The sequence below is a fragment of the Oncorhynchus nerka genome, unplaced genomic scaffold, assembly GCF_034236695.1.
Source record: "Oncorhynchus nerka isolate Pitt River unplaced genomic scaffold, Oner_Uvic_2.0 unplaced_scaffold_1310, whole genome shotgun sequence".
NCBI lineage: Eukaryota > Metazoa > Chordata > Actinopteri > Salmoniformes > Salmonidae > Oncorhynchus > Oncorhynchus nerka.
Window position 1 is genome coordinate 1 of NW_027040034.1, and position 18,012 is coordinate 18,012.

At 59.5% G+C, this 18,012-nt stretch overlaps 1 protein-coding gene across 1 annotated transcript; it reads left to right on the top strand.

The window, feature by feature from the left end:
- Positions 1-224: 224 nt before the first annotated feature.
- Positions 225-13,342, top strand: LOC135568948 (keratin-associated protein 5-5-like; the record flags this gene model as incomplete). Its single annotated transcript, XM_065015723.1, has 8 exons — positions 225-317; positions 3,233-3,382; positions 7,269-7,403; positions 8,000-8,132; positions 10,262-10,372; positions 10,574-10,702; positions 12,670-12,785; positions 13,125-13,342. Coding segments are annotated over 8 exons (1,085 nt in total), but the record flags the coding sequence as incomplete, so codon positions are not given.
- Positions 13,343-18,012: the final 4,670 nt, after the last annotated feature.

The window sequence follows — 18,012 nt, forward strand, 5'->3', positions numbered from 1 at the left end:
TGTGCCTGTGCCTGTGCCTGTGCCTGTGCCAGTGCCTGTGCCAGTGCCTGTGCCTGTGCCTGTGCCTGTGCCTGTGCCTGTGCCTGTGCCTGTGCCTGTGCCTGTGCCAGTGCCTGTGCCTGTGCCTGTGCCTGTGCCAGTGCCTGTGCCTGTGCCTGTGCCAGTGCCTGTGCCTGTGCCTGTGCCTGTGCCTGTGCCTGTGCCTGTGCCTGTGCCTGTGCCAGTGCCTGTAATGCCTGCCTGTGCCAGTGCCTGTGCCTGTGCCTGTGCCAGCCTGTGCCATGCCTGTGCCTGTGCCTGTGCCTGTGCCAGTGCCTGTACTGTGCCTGTGCCAGTGCCTGTGCCTGTGCCAGTGCCTGTGCCAGTGCCTGTGCCAGTGCCTGTGCCTGTGCCTGCCCAGTGCCTGTGCCTGTGCCTGTGCCTGTGCCTGTGCCTGTGCCAGTGTGCCTGTGCCTGTGCCAGTGCCTGTGCCAGTGCCTGTGCCTGTGCCTGTGCCTGTGCCAGTGCCTGTGCCAGTGCCTGTGCCTGTGCCAGTGCCTGTGCCTGTGCCTGTGCCTGTGCCAGTGCCTGTGCCAGTGCCTGTGCCTGTGCCTGTGCCTGTGCCTGTGCCTGTGCCTGTGCCTGTGCCTGTGCCTGTGCCTGTGCCTGTGCCTGTGCCAGTGCCTGTGCCTGTGCCTGTGCCTGTGCCTGTGCCAGTGCCTGTGCCTGTGCCTGTGCCAGTGCCTGTGCCAGTGCCTGTGCCTGTGCCTGTGCCTGTGCCAGTGCCAGTGCCTGTGCCTGTGCCTGTGCCTGTGCCTGTGCCTGTGCCAGTGCCTGTGCCTGTGCCTGTGCCTGTGCCTGTGCCTGTGCCAGTGCCTGTGCCTGTGCCTGTGCCTGTGCCTGTGCCTGTGCCTGTGCCAGTGCCTGTGCCTGTGCCTGTGCCAGTGCCTGTGCCTGTGCCTGTGCCTGTGCCTGTGCCTGCCTGTGCCTGTGCCAGTGCCTGTGCCTGTGCCTGTGCCAGTGCCTGTGCCTGTGCCTGTGCCTGTGCCTGTGCCTGTGCCTGTGCCTGTGCCTGTGCCTGTGCCTGTGCCTGTGCCTGTGCCAGTGCCTGTGCCAGTGCCTGTGCCTGTGCCTGTGCCTGTGCCTGTGCCTGTGCCTGTGCCAGTGCCAGTGCCTGTGCCTGTGCCTGTGCCTGTGTGCCTGTGCCTGTGCCTGTGCCTGTGCCTGTGCCTGTGCCTGTGCCTGTGCCTGTGCCTGTGCCTGTGCCTGTGCCTGTGCCTGTGCCTGTGCCAGTGCCTGTGCCTGTGCCAGTGCCTGTGCCTGTGCCTGTGCCTGTGCCAGTGCCTGTGCCTGTGCCCTGTGCCTGTGCCTGTGCCTGTGCCAGTGCCTGTGCCAGTGCCTGTGCCAGTGCCTGTGCCTGTGCCAGTGCCTGTGCCTGTGCCAGTGCCTGTGCCTGTGCCTGTGTGCCAGTGCCTGTGCCTGTGCCAGTGCCTGTGCCAGTGCCTGTGCCTGTGCCAGTGCCAGTGCCTGTGCCTGTGCCTGTGCCTGTGCCAGTGCCAGTGCCTGTGCCTGCCTGTGCCTGTGCCTGTGCCTGTGCCTGTGCCTGTGCCAGTGCCTGTGCCTGTGCCTGTGCCTGTGCCAGTGCCTGTGCCTGTGCCTGCCCCTGTGCCAGTGCCTGTGCCTGTGCCTGTGCCTGTGCCTGTGCCTGTGCCTGTGCCTGTGATGCCTGTGCCTGTGCCTGTGCCAATGCCGGTGCCTGTGCCTGTGCCTGTGCCTGTGCCTGTGCCTGTGCCAGTGCCTGTGCCTGTGCCTGTGCCAGTGCCTGTGCCTGTGCCTGTGCCTGTGCCTGTGCCTGTGCCAGTGCCAGTATGCCTGTGCCTGTGCCTGTGCCTGTGCCTGTGCCAGTGCCTGTGCCTGTGCCTGTGCCTGTGCCTGTGCCAGTGCCTGTGCCTGTGCCTGTGCCTGTGCCTGTGCCTGTGCCAGTGCCTGTGCCTGTGCCTGTGCCTGTGCCTGTGCCTGTGCGCATGCCAGTGCCTGTGCCTGTGCCAGTGCCTGTGCCTGTGCCTGTGCCTGTGCCTGATGCCTGTGCCTGTGCCTGTGCCTGTGCCAGTGCCTGTGCCTGTGCCTGTGCCTGTGCCTGTGCCAGTGCCTGTGCCTGTGCCTGTGCCAGTGCCTGTGCCTGTGCCTGTGCCAGTGCCTGTGCCAGTGCCAGTGCCAGTGCCTGTGCCTGTGCCTGTGCCTGTGCCTGTGCCTGTGCCTGTGCCTGTGCCAGTGCCTGTGCCAGTGCCTGTGCCTGTGCCTGTGCCTGTGCCTGTGCCATATGCCTGTGCCTGTGCCTGTGCCTGTGCCAGTGCCTGTGCCTGTGCCTGTGCCTGTGCCAGTGTGTGCCTGTGCCTGTGCCTGTGCCTGTGCCTGTGCCTGTGCCTGTGCCTGTGCCTGTGCCTGTGCCAGTGCCTGTGCCTGTGCCTGTGCCTGTGCCTGTGCCAGTGCCTGTGCCTGTGCCAGTGCCTGTGCCTGTGCCTGTGCCAGTGCCTGTGCCTGTGCCTGTGCCTGTGCCAGTGCCTGTGCCAGTGCCTGTGCCTGTGCCTGTGCCTGTGCCTGTGCCAGTGCCAGTGCCTGTGCCTGTGCCTGTGCCTGTGCCTGTGCCAGTGCCTGTGCCTGTGCCTGTGCCTGTGCCAGTGCCTGTGCCTGTGCCTGTGCCTGTGCCTGTGCCTGTGCCTGTGCCTGTGCCTGTGCCAGTGCCTGTGCCTGTGCCTGTGCCTGTGCCTGTGCCTGTGCCTGTGCCTGTGCCTGTGCCTGTGCCTGTGCCTGTGCCTGTGCCTGTGCCAGTGCCTGTGCCAGTGCCAGTGCCTGTGCCTGTGCCTGTGCCTGTGCCTGTGCCAGTGCCTGTGCCTGTGCCTGTGCCTGTGCCAGTGCCTGTGCCTGTGCCTGTGCCAGTGCCAGTGCCTGTGCCTGTGCCTGTGCCAGTGCCAGTGCCTGTGCCTGTGCCTGTGCCTGTGCCTGTGCCAGTGCCTGTGCCTGTGCCAGTGCCTGTGCCAATGCCTGTGCCAGTGCCTGTGCCTGTGCCTGTGCCTGTGCCTGTGCCTGCCAGTGCCTGTGCCTGTGCCTGTGCCTGTGCCTGTGCCTGTGCCTGTGCCTGTGCCTGTGCCAGTGCCTGTGCCTGTGCCTGTGCCTGTGCCTGTGCCTGTGCCTGTGCCTGTGCCAGTGCCTGTGCCTGTGCCTGTGCCAGTGCCTGTGCCTGTGCCTGTGCCAGTGCCTGTGCCCTGTGCCTGTGCCTGTGCCTGTGCCTGTGCCAGTGCCTGTGCCTGTGCCTGTGCCTGTGCCATGCCAGTGCCCTGTGCCTGTGCCTGTGCCTGTGCCTGTGCCTGTGCCAGTGCCTGTGCCAGTGCCTGTGCCTGTGCCTGTGCCTGTGCCTGTGCCAGTGCCTGTGCCTGTGCCAGTGCCAGTGCCTGTGCCTGTGCCTGTGCCTGTGCCTGTGCCTGTGCCAGTGCCTGTGCCAGTGCCTGTGCCTGTGCCTGTGCCTGTGCCTGTGCCAGTGCCTGTGCCTGTGCCTGTGCCTGTGCCTGTGCCTGTGCCTGTGCCTGTGCCTGTGCCTGTGCCTGTGCCTGTGCCTGTGCCTGTGCCAGTGCCGGTGCCTGTGCCTGTGCCAGTGTGCCTGTGCCTGTGCCTGTGCCTGTGCCTGTGCCTGTGCCAGTGCCTGTGCCTGTGCCAGTGCCTGTGCCAGTGCCTGTGCCTGTGCCTGTGCCTGTGCCTGTGCCAGTGCCTGTGCCTGTGCCAGTGCCTGTGCCTGTGCCAGTGCCTGTGCCTGTGCCTGTGCCTGTGCCTGTGCCTGTGCCTGTGCCTGTGCCTGTGCCTGTGCCTGTGCCTGTGCCTGTGCCTGTGCCAGTGCCAGTGCCTGTGCCTGTGCCAGTGCCTGTGCCAGTGCCTGTGCCTGTGCCTGTGCCTGTGCCTGTGCCAGTGCCTGTGCCTGTGCCTGTGCCTGTGCCAGTGCCTGTGCCTGTGCCTGTGCCTGTGCCAGTGCCTGTGCCTGCCTGCCATGCCTGTGCCTGTGTGCCTGTGCCTGTGCCTGTGCCTGTGCCTGTGCCTGTGCCTGTGCCTGTGCCTGTGCCTGTGCCTGTGCCTGTGCCTGTGCCAATGCCTGTGCCTGTGCCTGTGCCAGTGCCTGTGCCAGTGCCTGTGCCAGTGCCTGTGCCTGTGCCTGTGCCAGTGCCATGCCAGTGCCTGTGCCTGTGCCAGTGCCTGTGCCTGTGCCTGTGCCAGTGCCTGTGCCAGTGCCTGTGCCTGTGCCAGTGCCTGTGCCTGTGCCAGTGCCTGTGCCTGTGCCTGTGCCATGCCTGTGCCTGTGCCTGTGCCAGTGCCAGTGCCTGTGCCTGTGCCTGTGCCTGTGCCTGTGCCAGTGCCTGTGCCTGTGCCTGTGCCTGTGCCTGTGCCTGTGCCTGTGCCTGTGCCTGTGCCTGTGCCTGTGCCAGTGCCTGTGCCTGTGCCTGTGCCTGTGCCTGTGCCTGTGCCTGTGCCTGTGCCTGTGCCTGTGCCTGTGCCAGTGCCTGTGCCTGTGCCTGTGCCAGTGCCTGTGCCTGTGCCTGTGCCAGTGCCTGTGCCTGTGCCTGTGCCTGTGCCTGTGCCTGTGCCTGTGCCTGTGCCAGTGCCTGTGCCTGTGCCAGTGCCTGTGCCTGTGCCTGTGCCTGTGCCAGTGCCTGTGCCAGTGCCTGTGCCTGTGCCAGTGCCTGTGCCTGTGCCAGTGCCTGTGCCTGTGCCTGTGCCAGTGCCTGTGCCTGTGCCTGTGCCTGTGCCTGTGCCTGTGCCTGTGCCAGTGCCTGTGCCTGTGCCCCTGCCTGTGCCTGTGCCAGTGCCTGTGCCTGTGCCTGTGCCTGTGCCTGTGCCTGTGCCTGTGCCTGTGCCTGTGCCTGTGCCTGTGCCAGTGCCTGTGCCAGTGCCTGTGCCAATGCCTGTGCCTGTGCCAGTGCCTGTGCCTGTGCCTGTGCCTGTGCCTGTGCCTGTGCCTGTGCCTGTGCCTGTGCCAGTGCCTGTGCCAGTGCCTGTGCCTGTGCCTGTGCCAGTGCCTGTGCCTGTGCCTGTGCCTGTGCCTGTGCCTGTGCCTGTGCCTGTGCCTGTGCCAGTGCCTGTGCCAGTGCCTGTGCCTGTGCCTGTGCCTGTGCCTGTGCCTGTGCCTGTGCCTGTGCCTGTGCCTGTGCCTGTGCCTGTGCCTGTGCCTGTGCCTGTGCCTGTGCCTGTGCCAGTGCCTGTGCCTGTGCCTGTGCCTGTGCCTGTGCCTGTGCCTGTGCCTGTGCCTGTGCCTGTGCCTGTGCCTGTGCCTGTGCCTGTGCCTGTGCCTGTGCCAGTGCCTGTGCCTGTGCCTGTGCCAGTGCCAGTGCCTGTGCCTGTGCCTGTGCCAGTGCCTGTGCCTGTGCCTGTGCCTGTGCCTGTGCCTGTGCCAGTGCCTGTGCCTGTGCCAGTGCCTGTGCCTGTGCCTGTGCCTGTGCCTGTGCCTGTGCCTGTGCTGCCTGTGCCTGTGCCTGTGCCAGTGCCTGTGCCAGTGCCTGTGCCTGTGCCTGTGCCTGTGCCTGTGCCTGTGCCTGTGCCTGTGCCTGTGCCTGTGCCTGTGCCTGTGCCTGTGCCTGTGCCTGTGCCTGTGCCTGTGCCTGTGCCTGTGCCTGTGCCTGTGCCTGTGCCAGTGCCTGTGCCTGTGCCTGTGCCTGTGCCTGTGCCAGTGCCTGTGCCTGTGCCTGTGCCTGTGCCTGTGCCAGTGCCTGTGCCTGTGCCTGTGCCTGTGCCTGTGCCTGTGCCTGTGCCTGTGCCAGTGCCTGTGCCTGTGCCAGTGCCTGTGCCTGTGCCTGTGCCTGTGCCTGTGCCTGTGCCAGTGCCTGTGCCTGTGCCAGTGCCTGTGCCAGTGCCTGTGCCTGTGCCTGTGCCTGTGCCTGTGCCTGTGCCTGTGCCTGTGCCTGTGCCTGTGCCTGTGCCAGTGCCTGTGCCTGTGCCTGTGCCTGTGCCTGTGCCTGTGCCTGTGCCAGTGCCTGTGCCTGTGCCTGTGCCTGTGCCTGTGCCTGTGCCAGTGCCTGTGCCTGTGCCTGTGCCTGTGCCTGTGCCTGTGCCTGTGCCTGTGCCTGTGCCTGTGCCTGTGCCTGTGCCTGTGCCAGTGCCTGTGCCAGTGCCTGTGCCAGTGCCTGTGCCTGTGCCTGTGCCTGTGCCTGTGCCTGTGCTGTGCCAGTGCCTGTGCCTGTGCCTGTGCCTGTGCCTGTGCCTGTGCCTGTGCCTGTGCCTGTGCCTGTGCCTGTGCCTGTGCCTGTGCCTGTGCCTGTGCCTGTGCCTGTGCCTGTGCCTGTGCCTGTGCCTGTGCCTGTGCCTGTGCCTGTGCCAGTGCCTGTGCCTGTGCCTGTGCCTGTGCCTGTGCCAGTGCCTGTGCCTGTGCCTGTGCCTGTGCCTGTGCCTGTGCCAGTGCCTGTGCTGTGCCTGTGCCTGTGCCTGTGCCTGTGCCTGTGCCTGTGCCTGTGCCAGTGCCCTGTGCCTGTGCCTGTGCCAGTGCCTGTGCCTGTGCCTGTGCCTGTGCCTGTGCCTGTGCCAGTGCCTGTGCCTGTGCCTGTGCCTGTGCCTGTGCCTGTGCCTGTGCCTGTGCCAGTGCCTGTGCCTGTGCCTGTGCCTGTGCCTGTGCCTGTGCCAGTGCCTGCCTGTGCCTGTGCCTGTGCCTGTGCCTGTGCCTGTGCCTGTGCCTGTGCCTGTGCCAGTGCCTGTGCCAGTGCCTGTGCCTGTGCCTGTGCCTGTGCCTGTGCCTGTGCCTGTGCCTGTGCCTGTGCCTGTGCCTGTGCCAGTGCCTGTGCCAGTGCCTGTGCCTGTGCCTGTGCCAGTGCCTGTGCCAGTGCCTGTGCTGTGCCTGTGCCAGTGCCTGTGCCAGTGCCTGTGCCTGTGCCTGTGCCTGTGCCTGTGCCTGTGCCTGTGCCAGTGCCTGTGCCTGTGCCTGTGCCTGTGCCTGTGCCTGTGCCTGTGCCAGTGCCTGTGCCTGTGCCTGTGCCTGTGCCTGTGCCTGTGCCTGTGCCTGTGCCTGTGCCTGTGCCTGTGCCTGTGCCTGTGCCTGTGCCTGTGCCTGTGCCTGTGCCTGTGCCTGTGCCTGTGCCTGTGCCTGTGCCTGTGCCTGTGCCTGTGCCTGTGCCTGTGCCTGTGCCCTGTGCCTGTGCCTGTGCCTGTGCCAGTGCCTGTGCCATGCCTGTGCCAGTGCCAGTGCCAGTGCCTGTGCCTGTGCCTGTGCCTGTGCCTGTGCCTGTGCCTGTGCCAGTGCCTGTGCCTGTGCCTGTGCCCAGTGCCTGCCTGTGCCTGTGCCAGTGCCAGTGCCTGTGCCTGTGCCTGTGCCTGTATGCCTGTGCCTGCCTGTGCCAGTGCCTGTGCCAGTGCCTGTGCCAGTGCCTGTGCCTGTGCCTGTGCCTGTGCCTGTGCCTGTGCCAGTGCCTGTGCCTGTGCCTGTGCCTGTGCCAGTGCCTGTGCCTGTGCCAGTGCCTGTGCCTGTGCCTGTGCCAGTGCCTGTGCCTGTGCCTGTGCCTGTGCCAGTGCCTGTGCCTGTGCCAGTGCCTGTGCCCAGTGCCTGTGCCTGTGCCAGTGCCTGTGCCTGTGCCAGTGCCTGTGCCTGTGCCTGTGCCTGTGCCTGTGCCTGTGCCTGTGCCTGTGCTAGTGCCTGTGCCAGTGCCTGTGCCTGTGCCTGTGCCTGTGCCTGTGCCTGTGCCTGTGCCTGTGCCTGTGCCTGTGCCTGTGCCTGTGCCTGTGCCTGTGCCTGTGCCTGTGCCTGTGCCTGTGCCTGTGCCTGTGCCTGTGCCTGTGCCAGTGCCTGTGCCTGTGCCAGTGCCTGTGCCTGTGCCTGTGCCAGTGCCTGTGCCTGTGCCTGTGCCTGTGCCAGTGCCTGTGCCTGTGCCAGTGCCTGTGCCTGTGCCAGTGCCTGTGCCTGTGCCTGTGCCTGTGCCAGTGCCTGTGCCAGTGCCTGTGCCTGTGCCTGTGCCTGTGCCAGTGCCTGTGCCAGTGCCTGTGCCTGTGCCTGTGCCAGTGCCTGTGCCAGTGCCTGTGCCTGTGCCTGTGCCTGTGCCTGTGCCAGTGCCTGTGCCTGTGCCTGTGCCTATGCCTGTGCCATACCCTGTGCCAGTGCCTGTGCCAGTGCCTGTGCCTGTGCCTGTGCCTGTGCCAGTGCCTGTGCCTGTGCCTGTGCCTGTGCCTGTGCCTGTGCCAGTGCCCACTGTGCCTGTGCCTGTGCCTGTGCCTGTGCCTGTGCCAGTGCCTGTGCCTGTGCCAGTGCCAGTGCCTGTGCCTGTGCCTGTGCCTGTGCCTGTGCCAGTGCCTGTGCCTGTGCCTGTGCCTGTGCCAGTGCCTGTGCCAGTGCCTGTGCCTGTGCCTGTGCCTGTGCCAGTGCCTGTGCCTGTGCCTGTGCCAGTGTGCCTGTGCCTGTGCCTGTGCCTGTGCCTGTGCCTGTGCCAGTGCCTGTGCCTGTGCCTGTGCCTGTGCCTGTGCCTGTGCCTGTGCCAGTGCCTGTGTGCCTGTGCCTGTGCCTGTGCCTGTGCCTGTGCCAGTGCCAGTGCCTGTGCCTGTGCCAGTGCCTGTGCCTGTGCCTGTGCCTGTGCCAGTGCCTGTGCCTGTGCCTGTGCCTGTGCCTGTGCCTGTGCCTGTGCCTGTGCCTGTGCCTGTGCCTGTGCCTGTGCCTGTGCCTGTGCCTGTGCCTGTGCCTGTGCCTGTGCCAGTGCCTGTGCCTGTGCCTGTGCCTGTGCCTGTGCCTGTGCCTGTGCCTGTGCCTGTGCCCCATATGCCTGTGCCTGTGCCTGTGCCTGTGCCTGTGCCTGCCTGTGCCTGTGCCAGTGCCTGTGCCTGTGCCAGTGCCTGCTGTGCCTGTGCCTGTGCCTGTGCCTGTGCCTGTGCCAGTGCCTGTGCCTGTGCCTGTGCCTGTGCCTGTGCCTGTGCCTGTGCCTGTGCCTGTGCCTGTGCCTGTGCCTGTGCCTGTGCCTGTGCCTGTGCCTGTGCCTGTGCCTGTGCCAGTGCCTGTGCCTGTGCCTGTGCCAGTGCCTGTGCCAGTGCCTGTGCCTGTGCCTGTGCCTGTGCCTGTGCCAGTGCCTGTGCCTGTGCCTGTGCCAGTGCCTGTGCCTGTGCCTGTGCCTGTGCCTGTGCCTGTGCCTGTGCCTGTGCCAGTGCCTGTGCCAGATGCCTGTGCCTGTGCCTGTGCCTGTGCCTGTGCCTGTGCCAATGCCTGTGCCTGTGCCTGTGCCAGTACTGTGCCAGTGCCTGTGCCTGTGCCTGTGCCTGTGCCTGTGCCTGTGCCTGTGCCTGTGCCTGTGCCTGTGCCAGTGCCTGTGCCTGTGCCAGTGCCTGTGCCTGTGCCTGTGCCTGTGCCTGTGCCTGTGCCTGTGCCTGTGCCTGTGCCAGTGCCTGTGCCTGTGCCTGTGCCAATGTGCCTGTGCCTGTGCCTGTGCCTGTGCCTGTGCCAGTGCCTGTGCCAGTGCCTGTGCCAGTGCCTGTGCCTGTGCCTGTGCCTGTGCCTGTGCCTGTGCCTGTGCCTGTGCCTGTGCCCTGTGCCAGTGCCTGTGCCTGTGCCTGTGCCAGTGCCTGTGCCTGCCTGTGCCTGTGCCTGTGCCTGTGCCAGTGCCTGTGCCTGTGCCTGTGCCTGTGCCTGTGCCTGTGCCAGTGCCTGTGCCTGTGCCTGTGCCTGTGCCAGTGCCTGTGCCTGCCTGTGCCTGTGCCTGTGCCTGTGCCAGTGCCTGTGCCTGTGCCTGTGCCTGTGCCAGTGCCTGTGCCAGTGCCTGGCCTGTGCCTGTGCCTGTGCCTGTGCCTGTGCCTGTGCCTGTGCCTGTGCCTGTGCCTGTGCCTGTGCCTGTGCCTGTGCCAGTGCCTGTGCCTGTGCCTGTGCCTGTGCCTGTGCCTGTGCCAGTGCCTGTGCCTGTGCCTGTGCCTGTGCCTGTGCCTGTGCCTGTGCCTGTGCCTGTGCCTGTGCCAGTGCCTGTGCCAGTGCCTGTGCCAGTGCCTGTGCCAGTGCCTGTGCCTGTGCCTGTGCCTGTGCCTGTGCCTGTGCCAGTGCCAGTGCCTGTGCCTGTGCCTGTGCCTGGCCTGCCTGTGCCTGTGCCTGTGCCAGTGCCAGTGCCTGTGCCTGTGCCTGTGCCAGTGCCTGTGCCTGTGCCAGTGCCTGTGCCTGTGCCAGTGCCTGTGCCTGTGCCTGTGCCTGTGCCTGTGCCTGTGCCTGTGCCTGTGCCAGTGCCTGTGCCAGTGCCTGTGCCTGTGCCTGTGCCTGTGCCTGTGCCTGTGCCTGTGCCTGTGCCTGTGCCTGTGCCAGTGCCTGTGCCTGTGCCAGTGCCTGTGCCTGTGCCAGTGCCTGTGCCTGTGCCTGTGCCAGTGCCAGTGTGCCTGATGCCATGCCTGTGCCTGTGCCTGTGCCTGTGCCTGGGTATGCCTGTGCCTGTGCTATGCCTGTGCCTGTGCCAGTGCCTGTGCCAGTGCCTGTGTGCCAGTGCCAGTGCCTGTGCCAGTGCCTGTGCCTGTGCCAGTGCCTGTGCCTGTGCCTGTGCCTGTGCCATGCCTGTGCCTGTGCCTGTGCCTGTGCCTGTGCCAGTGCCTGTGCCTGTGCCTGTGCCTGTGCCTGTGCCAGTGCCTGTGCCAATGCCTGTGCCTGTGCCAGTGCCTGTGCCTGTGCCTGTGCCAGTATGATGGGCCACCTGTGCCTGTGCCTGGGCCAGTGCCTGTGCCTGTGCCTGTGCCTGTGCCTGTGCCTGTGCCAGTACCCATGCCTGTGCCTGTGCCTGTGCCTGTGCCTGTGCCTGTGCCAGTGCCTGTGCCAGTGCCAGTGCCTATAATGCCTGTGCCTGTGCCTGTGCCTGTGCCAGTGCCTGTGCCTGTGCCTGTGCCTGTGCCAGTGCCTGTGCCAGTGCCTGTGCCTGTGCCTGTGCCTGTGCCTGTGCCTGTGCCTGTGCCTGTGCCTGTGCCAGTGCCTGTGCCTGTGCCTGTGCCTGTGCCAGTGCCTGTGCCTGTGCCTGTGCCTGTGCCAGTGCCTGTGCCTGTGCTGTGCCTGTGCCTGTGCCTGTGCCTGTGCCTGTGCAGTGCCTGTGCCTGTGCCTGTGCCTGTGCCTGTGCCTGTGCCTGTGCCTGTGCCTGTGCCTGTGCCTGTGCCTGTGCCTGTGCCTGTGCCTGTGCCTGTGCCTGTGCCTGTGCCTGCCTGCCTGTGCCAGTGCCTGTGCCTGTGCCTGTGCCTGTGCCTGTGCCTGTGCCTGTGCCTGTGCCAGTGCCTGTGCCTGTGCCTGTGCCTGTGCCTGTGCCTGTGCCAGTGCCAGTGCCTGTGCCTGTGCCAGTGCCTGCATATGCCTGTGCCTGTGCCTGTGCCTGTGCCAGTGCCAGTGCCTGTGCCAGTGCCAGTGCCAGTGCCTGTGCCTGTGCCTGTGCCTGTGCCTGTGCCAGTGCCTGTGCCAGTGCTGTGCCTGTGCCTGTGCCTGTGCCAGTGCCTGTGCCTGTGCCAGTGCCTGTGCCTGTGCCTGTGCCTGTGCCAGTGCCAGTGCCTGTGCCTGTGCCTGTGCCTGTGCCAGTGCCTGTGCCTGTGCCTGTGCCTGTGCCTGTGCCTGTGCCTGTGCCTGTGCCAGTGCCTGTGCCAGTGCCCTGTGCCTGTGCCTGTGCCTGTGCCTGTGCCTGTGCCTGTGCCAGTGCCAGTGCCTGTGCCTGTGCCAGTGCCTGTGCCTGTGCCTGTGCCTGTGCCTGTGCCTGTGCCTGTGCCTGTGCCTGTGCCTGTGCCTGTGCCTGTGCCAGTGCCTGTGCCTGTGCCAGTGCCTGTGCCTGTGCCAGTGCCTGTGCCAGTGCCTGGGCCAGTGCCTGTGCCAGTGCCTGTGCCTGTGCCTGTGCCTGTGCCTGTGCCTGTGCCTGTGCCAGTGCCTGTGCCTGTGCCTGTGCCTGAGTGCCTGTGCCTGTGCCTGTGCCTGTGCCTGTGCCTGTGCCTGTGCCTGTGCCTGTGCCTGTGCCTGTGCCTGTGCCTGTGCCTGTGCCTGTGCCTGTGCCTGTGCCTGTGCCTGTGCCTGTGCCTGTGTGCCTGTGCCTGTGCCTGTGCCTGTGCCTGTGCCTGTGCCAGTGCCTGTGCCTGTGCCTGTGCCAGGCCAGTTGCCTGTGCCTGTGCCAGTGCCTGTGCCTGTGCCTGTGCCTGTGCCTGTGCCAGTGCCTGTGCCTGTGCCAGTGCCTGTGCCTGTGCCTGTGCCTGTGCCTGTGCCTGTGCCTGTGCCTGTGCCTGTGCCTGTGCCTGTGCCTGTGCCAGTGCCTGTGCCTGTGCCTGTGCCAGTGCCTGTGCCTGTGCCAATGTGCCTGTGCCTGTGCCTGTGCCTGTGCCAGTGCCTGTGCCTGTGCCAGTGCCTGTGCCTGCCAGTGCCAGTGCCTGTGCCTGTGCCTGTGCCTGTGCCTGTGCCAGTGCCTGTGCCTGTGCCTGTGCCTGTGCCTGATGCCTGTGCCTGTGCCTGTGCCTGTGCCTGTGCCTGTGCCTGTGCCTGTGCCTGTGCCTGTGCCTGTGCCTGTGCCTGTGCCAGTGCCTGTGCCTGTGCCTGCCAGCCTGTGCCAGTGCCTGTGCCAGTGCCTGTGCCTGTGCCTGTGCCTGTGCCAGTGCCTGTGCCTGTGCCTGTGCCTGTGCCTGTGCCTGTGCCTGTGCCTGTGCCAGTGCCTGTGCCTGTGCCTGTGCCTGTGCCATGCCTGTGCCTGTGCCTATGATGCCTGTGCCAGTGCCTGTGCCTGTGCCAGTGCCTGTGCCTGTGCCAGCCGAGTGCCTCCTGTGCCTGTGCCTGTGCCTGTAGATGATGCCAGTGCCTGTGCCTGTGCCAGTGCCTGTGCCTGTGCCTGTGCCTGTGCCTGTGCCTGTGCCTGTGCCAGTGCCTGTGCCTGTGCCAATGCCTGTGCCTGTGCCAGTGCCTGTGCCTGTGCCTGCCTGTGCCTGTGCCAGTGCCTGTGCCTGTGCCAGTGCCTGTGCCTGTGCCTGTGCCTGTGCCAGTGCCTGTGCCTGTGCCAGTGCCTATGCCTGTGCCTGTGCCTGTGCCAGTGCCTGTGCCTGTGCCTGTGCCAGTGCCCGCCAGTGCCTGTGCCTGTGCCTGTGCCTGTGCCTGTGCCAGTGCCTGTGCCTGTGCCTGTGCCAGTGCCTGTGCCAGTGCCTGTGCCAGTGCCTGTGCCTGTGCCTGTGCCAGTGCCTGTGCCTGTGCCTGTGCCTGTGCCTGTGCCTGTGCCTGTGCCTGTGCCTGTGCCTGGACCCTGGGCCTGTGCCTGTGCCAGTGCCTGTGCCTGTGCCAGTGCCTGTGCCTGTGCCTGTGCCTGTGCCTGTGCCTGTGCCTGTACCAATACCTGTACCAATGCCTATACCAATGCCTGTACCAGTGCCTGTGCCTGTGCCTGTACCTGTGCCTAAACCAGTACCTATACCTGTGCCTGTGCCTGTGCCAGTACCAATACCTGTACCTATACCAATACCAATACCTATACCTATACCTATACCTATACCTATACCTATACCTATACCAATACCTATACCAATACCAATACCTAAACCAATACCAATACCTATACCTATACCTATACCTATACCAATACCTATACCTATACCAATACCAATACCAATACCAATACCAATACCAGCATGGCAGAGTGTTGATCGCACTTATTTATTTCATCTTTATTTAATTAGGAAACCTTTATTTAAACTAGGCAAGTCAATTAAGAACAAATTCATATTTACAGTGACGGCCTACAAAAAGCCAAAAAGCCGGGGGCTGGGATTAAAACATATATAATAATAATAAGTTAAATAAAAATAGAGGATGAAACGCACATCACGACAAGAGAGACCTGGCAACCACCTGACAGCAACACAACACTACATAAAGAGAGACCTGGCAACCACATGACAGCAACACAACACTACATAAAGAGAGACCTGGCAACCACATGACAGCAACACAACACTACATAAAGAGAGACCTGGCAACCACCTGACAGCAACACAACACTACATAAAGAGAGACCTGGCAACCACATGACAGCAACACAACACTACATAAAGAGAGACCTGGCAACCACCTGACAGCAACACAACACTACATAAAGAGAGACATGGCAACCACCTGACAGCAACACAACACTACATAAAGAGAGACCTGGCAACCACATGACAGCAACACAACACTACATAAAGAGAGACCTGGCAACCACATGACAGCAACACAACACTACATAAAGAGAGACCTGGCAACCACCTGACAGCAACACAACACTACATAAAGAGAGACCTGGCAACCACCTGACAGCAACACAACACTACATAAAGAGAGACCTGGCAACCACCTGACAGCAACACAACACTACATAAAGAGAGACCTGGCAACCACCTGACAGCAACACAACACTACATAAAGAAAGACCTGGCAACCACCTGACAGCAACACAACACTACATAAAGAGAGACCTGGCAACCACCTGACAGCAACACAACACTACATAAAGAGAGATCTGGCAACCACATGACAGCAACACAACATGGTAGCAGCACAAAACAGCGTAGCAACATTATTGGGCACAGACAACAGCACGAAGCTAGAGACAACAGTACAGCACGCACAGCAGCCACAACTGTCAGTGAGTGTCCATAATTGAGTCTTTGAATGAAGAGATGGAGGTCAATGACTGCTCCAGTACATAGAGTGCCCTCATTGTCACGATAACCTCCTGCCCTTAAAAGGGAAGCTGAACGTTTGTCTCTTTCTGTGATATTTTGGTTAAAACATTTTTTTTTAAAAGCATTATACCACAACACTTCACATGGCTGCTACTATATCAACCTCTTGTCCTTCATATAAAAAGGAATTGCCCAGAGGTTAATTTTACATGGAGCCTTCCACGGTGTTGGTGGTCAAATATGAACATTACCAAGTGAACTATTTGATTAATTATTTGTATTTATTTATTCTTTATTTAACTAGGCAAGTCAGTTGAGAACAAATTCTCATTTACAATGATGGCCTACACCAGCTAAACCGGGACAACCCTGGGCAAATCATGCACCGCCCTATGGGACTCCCAATCACAGCCGGTTGTGATACGGTCTGGATTCAAACCAGGGTGTCTGTAGGGACACCTCTAGCACTGAGACACATTGCCTTAGACCGCTGCGCCAGCCCCAACATTAATTCCTTGACAATGTAATATTTCAGTTTTATGAAAATAATTATTTTGTCGAAGACTTGCCATTGATTTATTTATTTTTGTCATTTTTTTTGTCATTATTGCATCTACTGTCTGTATAGTACCGAAGTGACACAGAAGAAGGCTGCATGGTCACCTTTAACCAGATGAGGGCAGTAGTGGTTTTCAAAGAGTCGTTATCTGACATAGAGATACGGATATACAACGCCGGGGTTGTTGTGTGTGGTTTTGCAGTCTCCAATTCTCTTCTCGTAAGTTATTCATGATTCATATGTATGTATAATTTCCCTTCGATGGAAAACATATCATTCACATCAACATTGTACGGAGAAAAGAGGTGAATAAATTGATATGCATTTGAATTTGTTTATATTGACCAGAAGCAGCAGCTAATCTTCCTGGGGGTTCACGAGAAACAAACAACATGACAAGCAACACAACACTGAATCACTGAGAGACAAGGACAATCACACGCATTTAAAAAAAAATGCAACCATATATGGTAAACAAACAATGCAACAACAAAAAAGAATGTGTGTGTTAGAGTGTATCTGTGTGTGTTAGAGTGTATCTGTGTGTTAGAGTGTATCTGTGTGTTAGAGTGTATCTGTGTGTTAGAGTGTATCTGTGTGTTAGAGTGTATCTGTGTGTTAGAGTGTATCTGTGTGTTAGAGTGTATCTGTGTGTGTTAGAGTGTATCTGTGTGTGTTCTGTGTGTTAGAGTGTATCTGTGTGTTAGAGTGTATCTGTGTGTTAGAGTGTATCTGTGTGTGTTAGAGTGTATCTGTGTGTTAGAGTGTATCTGTGTGTGTTAGAGTGTATCTGTGTGTTAGAGTGTATCTGTGTGTGTTAGAGTGTATCTGTGTGTTAGAGTGTATCTGTGTGTTAGAGTGTATCTGTGTGTTAGAGTGTATCTGTGTGTTAGAGTGTATCTGTGTGTTAGAGTGTATCTGTGTGTTAGAGTGTATCTGTGTGTGTTAGAGTGTATCTGTGTGTTAGAGTGTATCTGTGTGTTAGAGTGTATCTGTGTGTGTTAGAGTGTATCTGTGTGTTAGAGTGTATCTGTGTTGTGTTAGAGTGTATCTGTGTGTTAGAGTGTATCTGTGTGTGTTAGAGTGTATCTGTGTGTTAGAGTGTATCTGTGTGTTAGAGTGTATCTGTGTGTGTTAGATTGTATCTGTGTGTTAGAGTGTATCTGTGTGTTAGAGTGTATCTGTGTATCTGTGTGTGTTAGAGTGTATCTGTGTGTTAGAGTGTATCTGTGTGTGTTAGAGTGTATCTGTGTGTTAGAGTGTATCTGTGTGTATCTGTGTGTGTTAGAGTGTATCTGTGTGTGTTAGAGTGTATCTGTGTGTTAGAGTGTATCTGTGTGTTGTATCTGTGTGTTAGAGTGTATCTGTGTGTGTATCTGTGTGTATCTGTGTGTTAGAGTGTATCTGTGTGTTAGAGTGTATCTGTGTGTTAGAGTGTATCTGTGTGTTAGAGTGTATCTGTGTGTGTTAGAGTGTATCTGTGTGTTAGAGTGTATCTGTGTGTGTTAGAGTGTATCTGTGTGTTAGAGTGTATCTGTGTGTTAGAGTGTATCTGTGTGTTAGAGTGTATCTGTGTGTGTTAGAGTGTATCTGTGTGTTAGAGTGTATCTGTGTGTGTTAGAGTGTATCTGTGTGTGTTAGAGTGTATCTGTGTGTGTTAGAGTGTATCTGTGTGTTAGAGTGTATCTGTGTGTTAGAGTGTATCTGTGTGTTAGAGTGTATCTGTGTGTGTTAGAGTGTATCTGTGTGTTAGAGTGTATCTGTGTGTGTTAGAGTGTATCTGTGTGTGTTAGAGTGTATCTGTGTGTGTTAGAGTGTATCTGTGTGTTAGAGTGTATCTGTGTGTGTTAGAGTGTATCTGTGTGTGTTAGAGTGTATCTGTGTGTTAGAGTGTATCTGTGTGTGTTAGAGTGTATCTGTGTGTTAGAGTGTATCTGTGTGTGTTAGAGTGTATCTGTGTGTGTTAGAGTGTATCTGTGTGTGTTAGAGTGTATCTGTGTGTGTTAGAGTGTATCTGTGTGTGTTAGAGTCTGTGTGTTAGAAGTGTATCTGTGTGTTAGAGTGTATCTGTGTGTGTTAGAGTGTATCTGTGTGTGTTAGAGTGTATCTGTGTGTTAGAGTGTATCTGTGTGTTAGAGTGTATCTGTGTGTTAGAGTGTATCTGTGTGTGTTAGAGTGTATCTGTGTGTTAGAGTGTATCTGTGTGTGTTAGAGTGTATCTGTGTGTGTTAGAGTGTATCTGTGTGTTAGAGTGTATCTGTGTGTGTTAGAGTGTATCTGTGTGTGTAGTGTATCTGTGTGTTATGTATCTGTGTGTGTTAGAGTGTATCTGTGTGTGTTAGAGTGTATCTGTGTGTGTTAGAGTGTATCTGTGTGTTAGAGTGTATCTGTGTGTGTTAGAGTGTATCTGTGTGTGTTAGAGTGTATCTGTGTGTTAGAGTGTATCTGTGTGTGTTAGAGTGTATCTGTGTGTTAGTGTATCTGTGTGTGTTAGTGTATCTGTGTGTTAGAGTGTATCTGTGTGTGTTAGAGTGTATCTGTGTGTGTTAGAGTGTATCTGTGTGTTAGAGTGTATCTGTGTGTGTTAGAGTGTATCTGTGTGTTAGAGTGTATCTGTGTGTTAGAGTGTATCTGTGTGTGTTAGAGTGTATCTGTGTGTTAGAGTGTATCTGTGTGTGTTAGAGTGTATCTGTGTGTGTTAGAGTGTATCTGTGTGTGTTAGAGTGTATCTGTGTGTGTTAGAGTGTATCTGTGTGTTAGAGTGTATCTGTGTGTTAGAGTGTATCTGTGTGTTAGAGTGTATCTGTGTGTGTTAGAGTGTATCTGTGTGTTAGAGTGTATCTGTGTG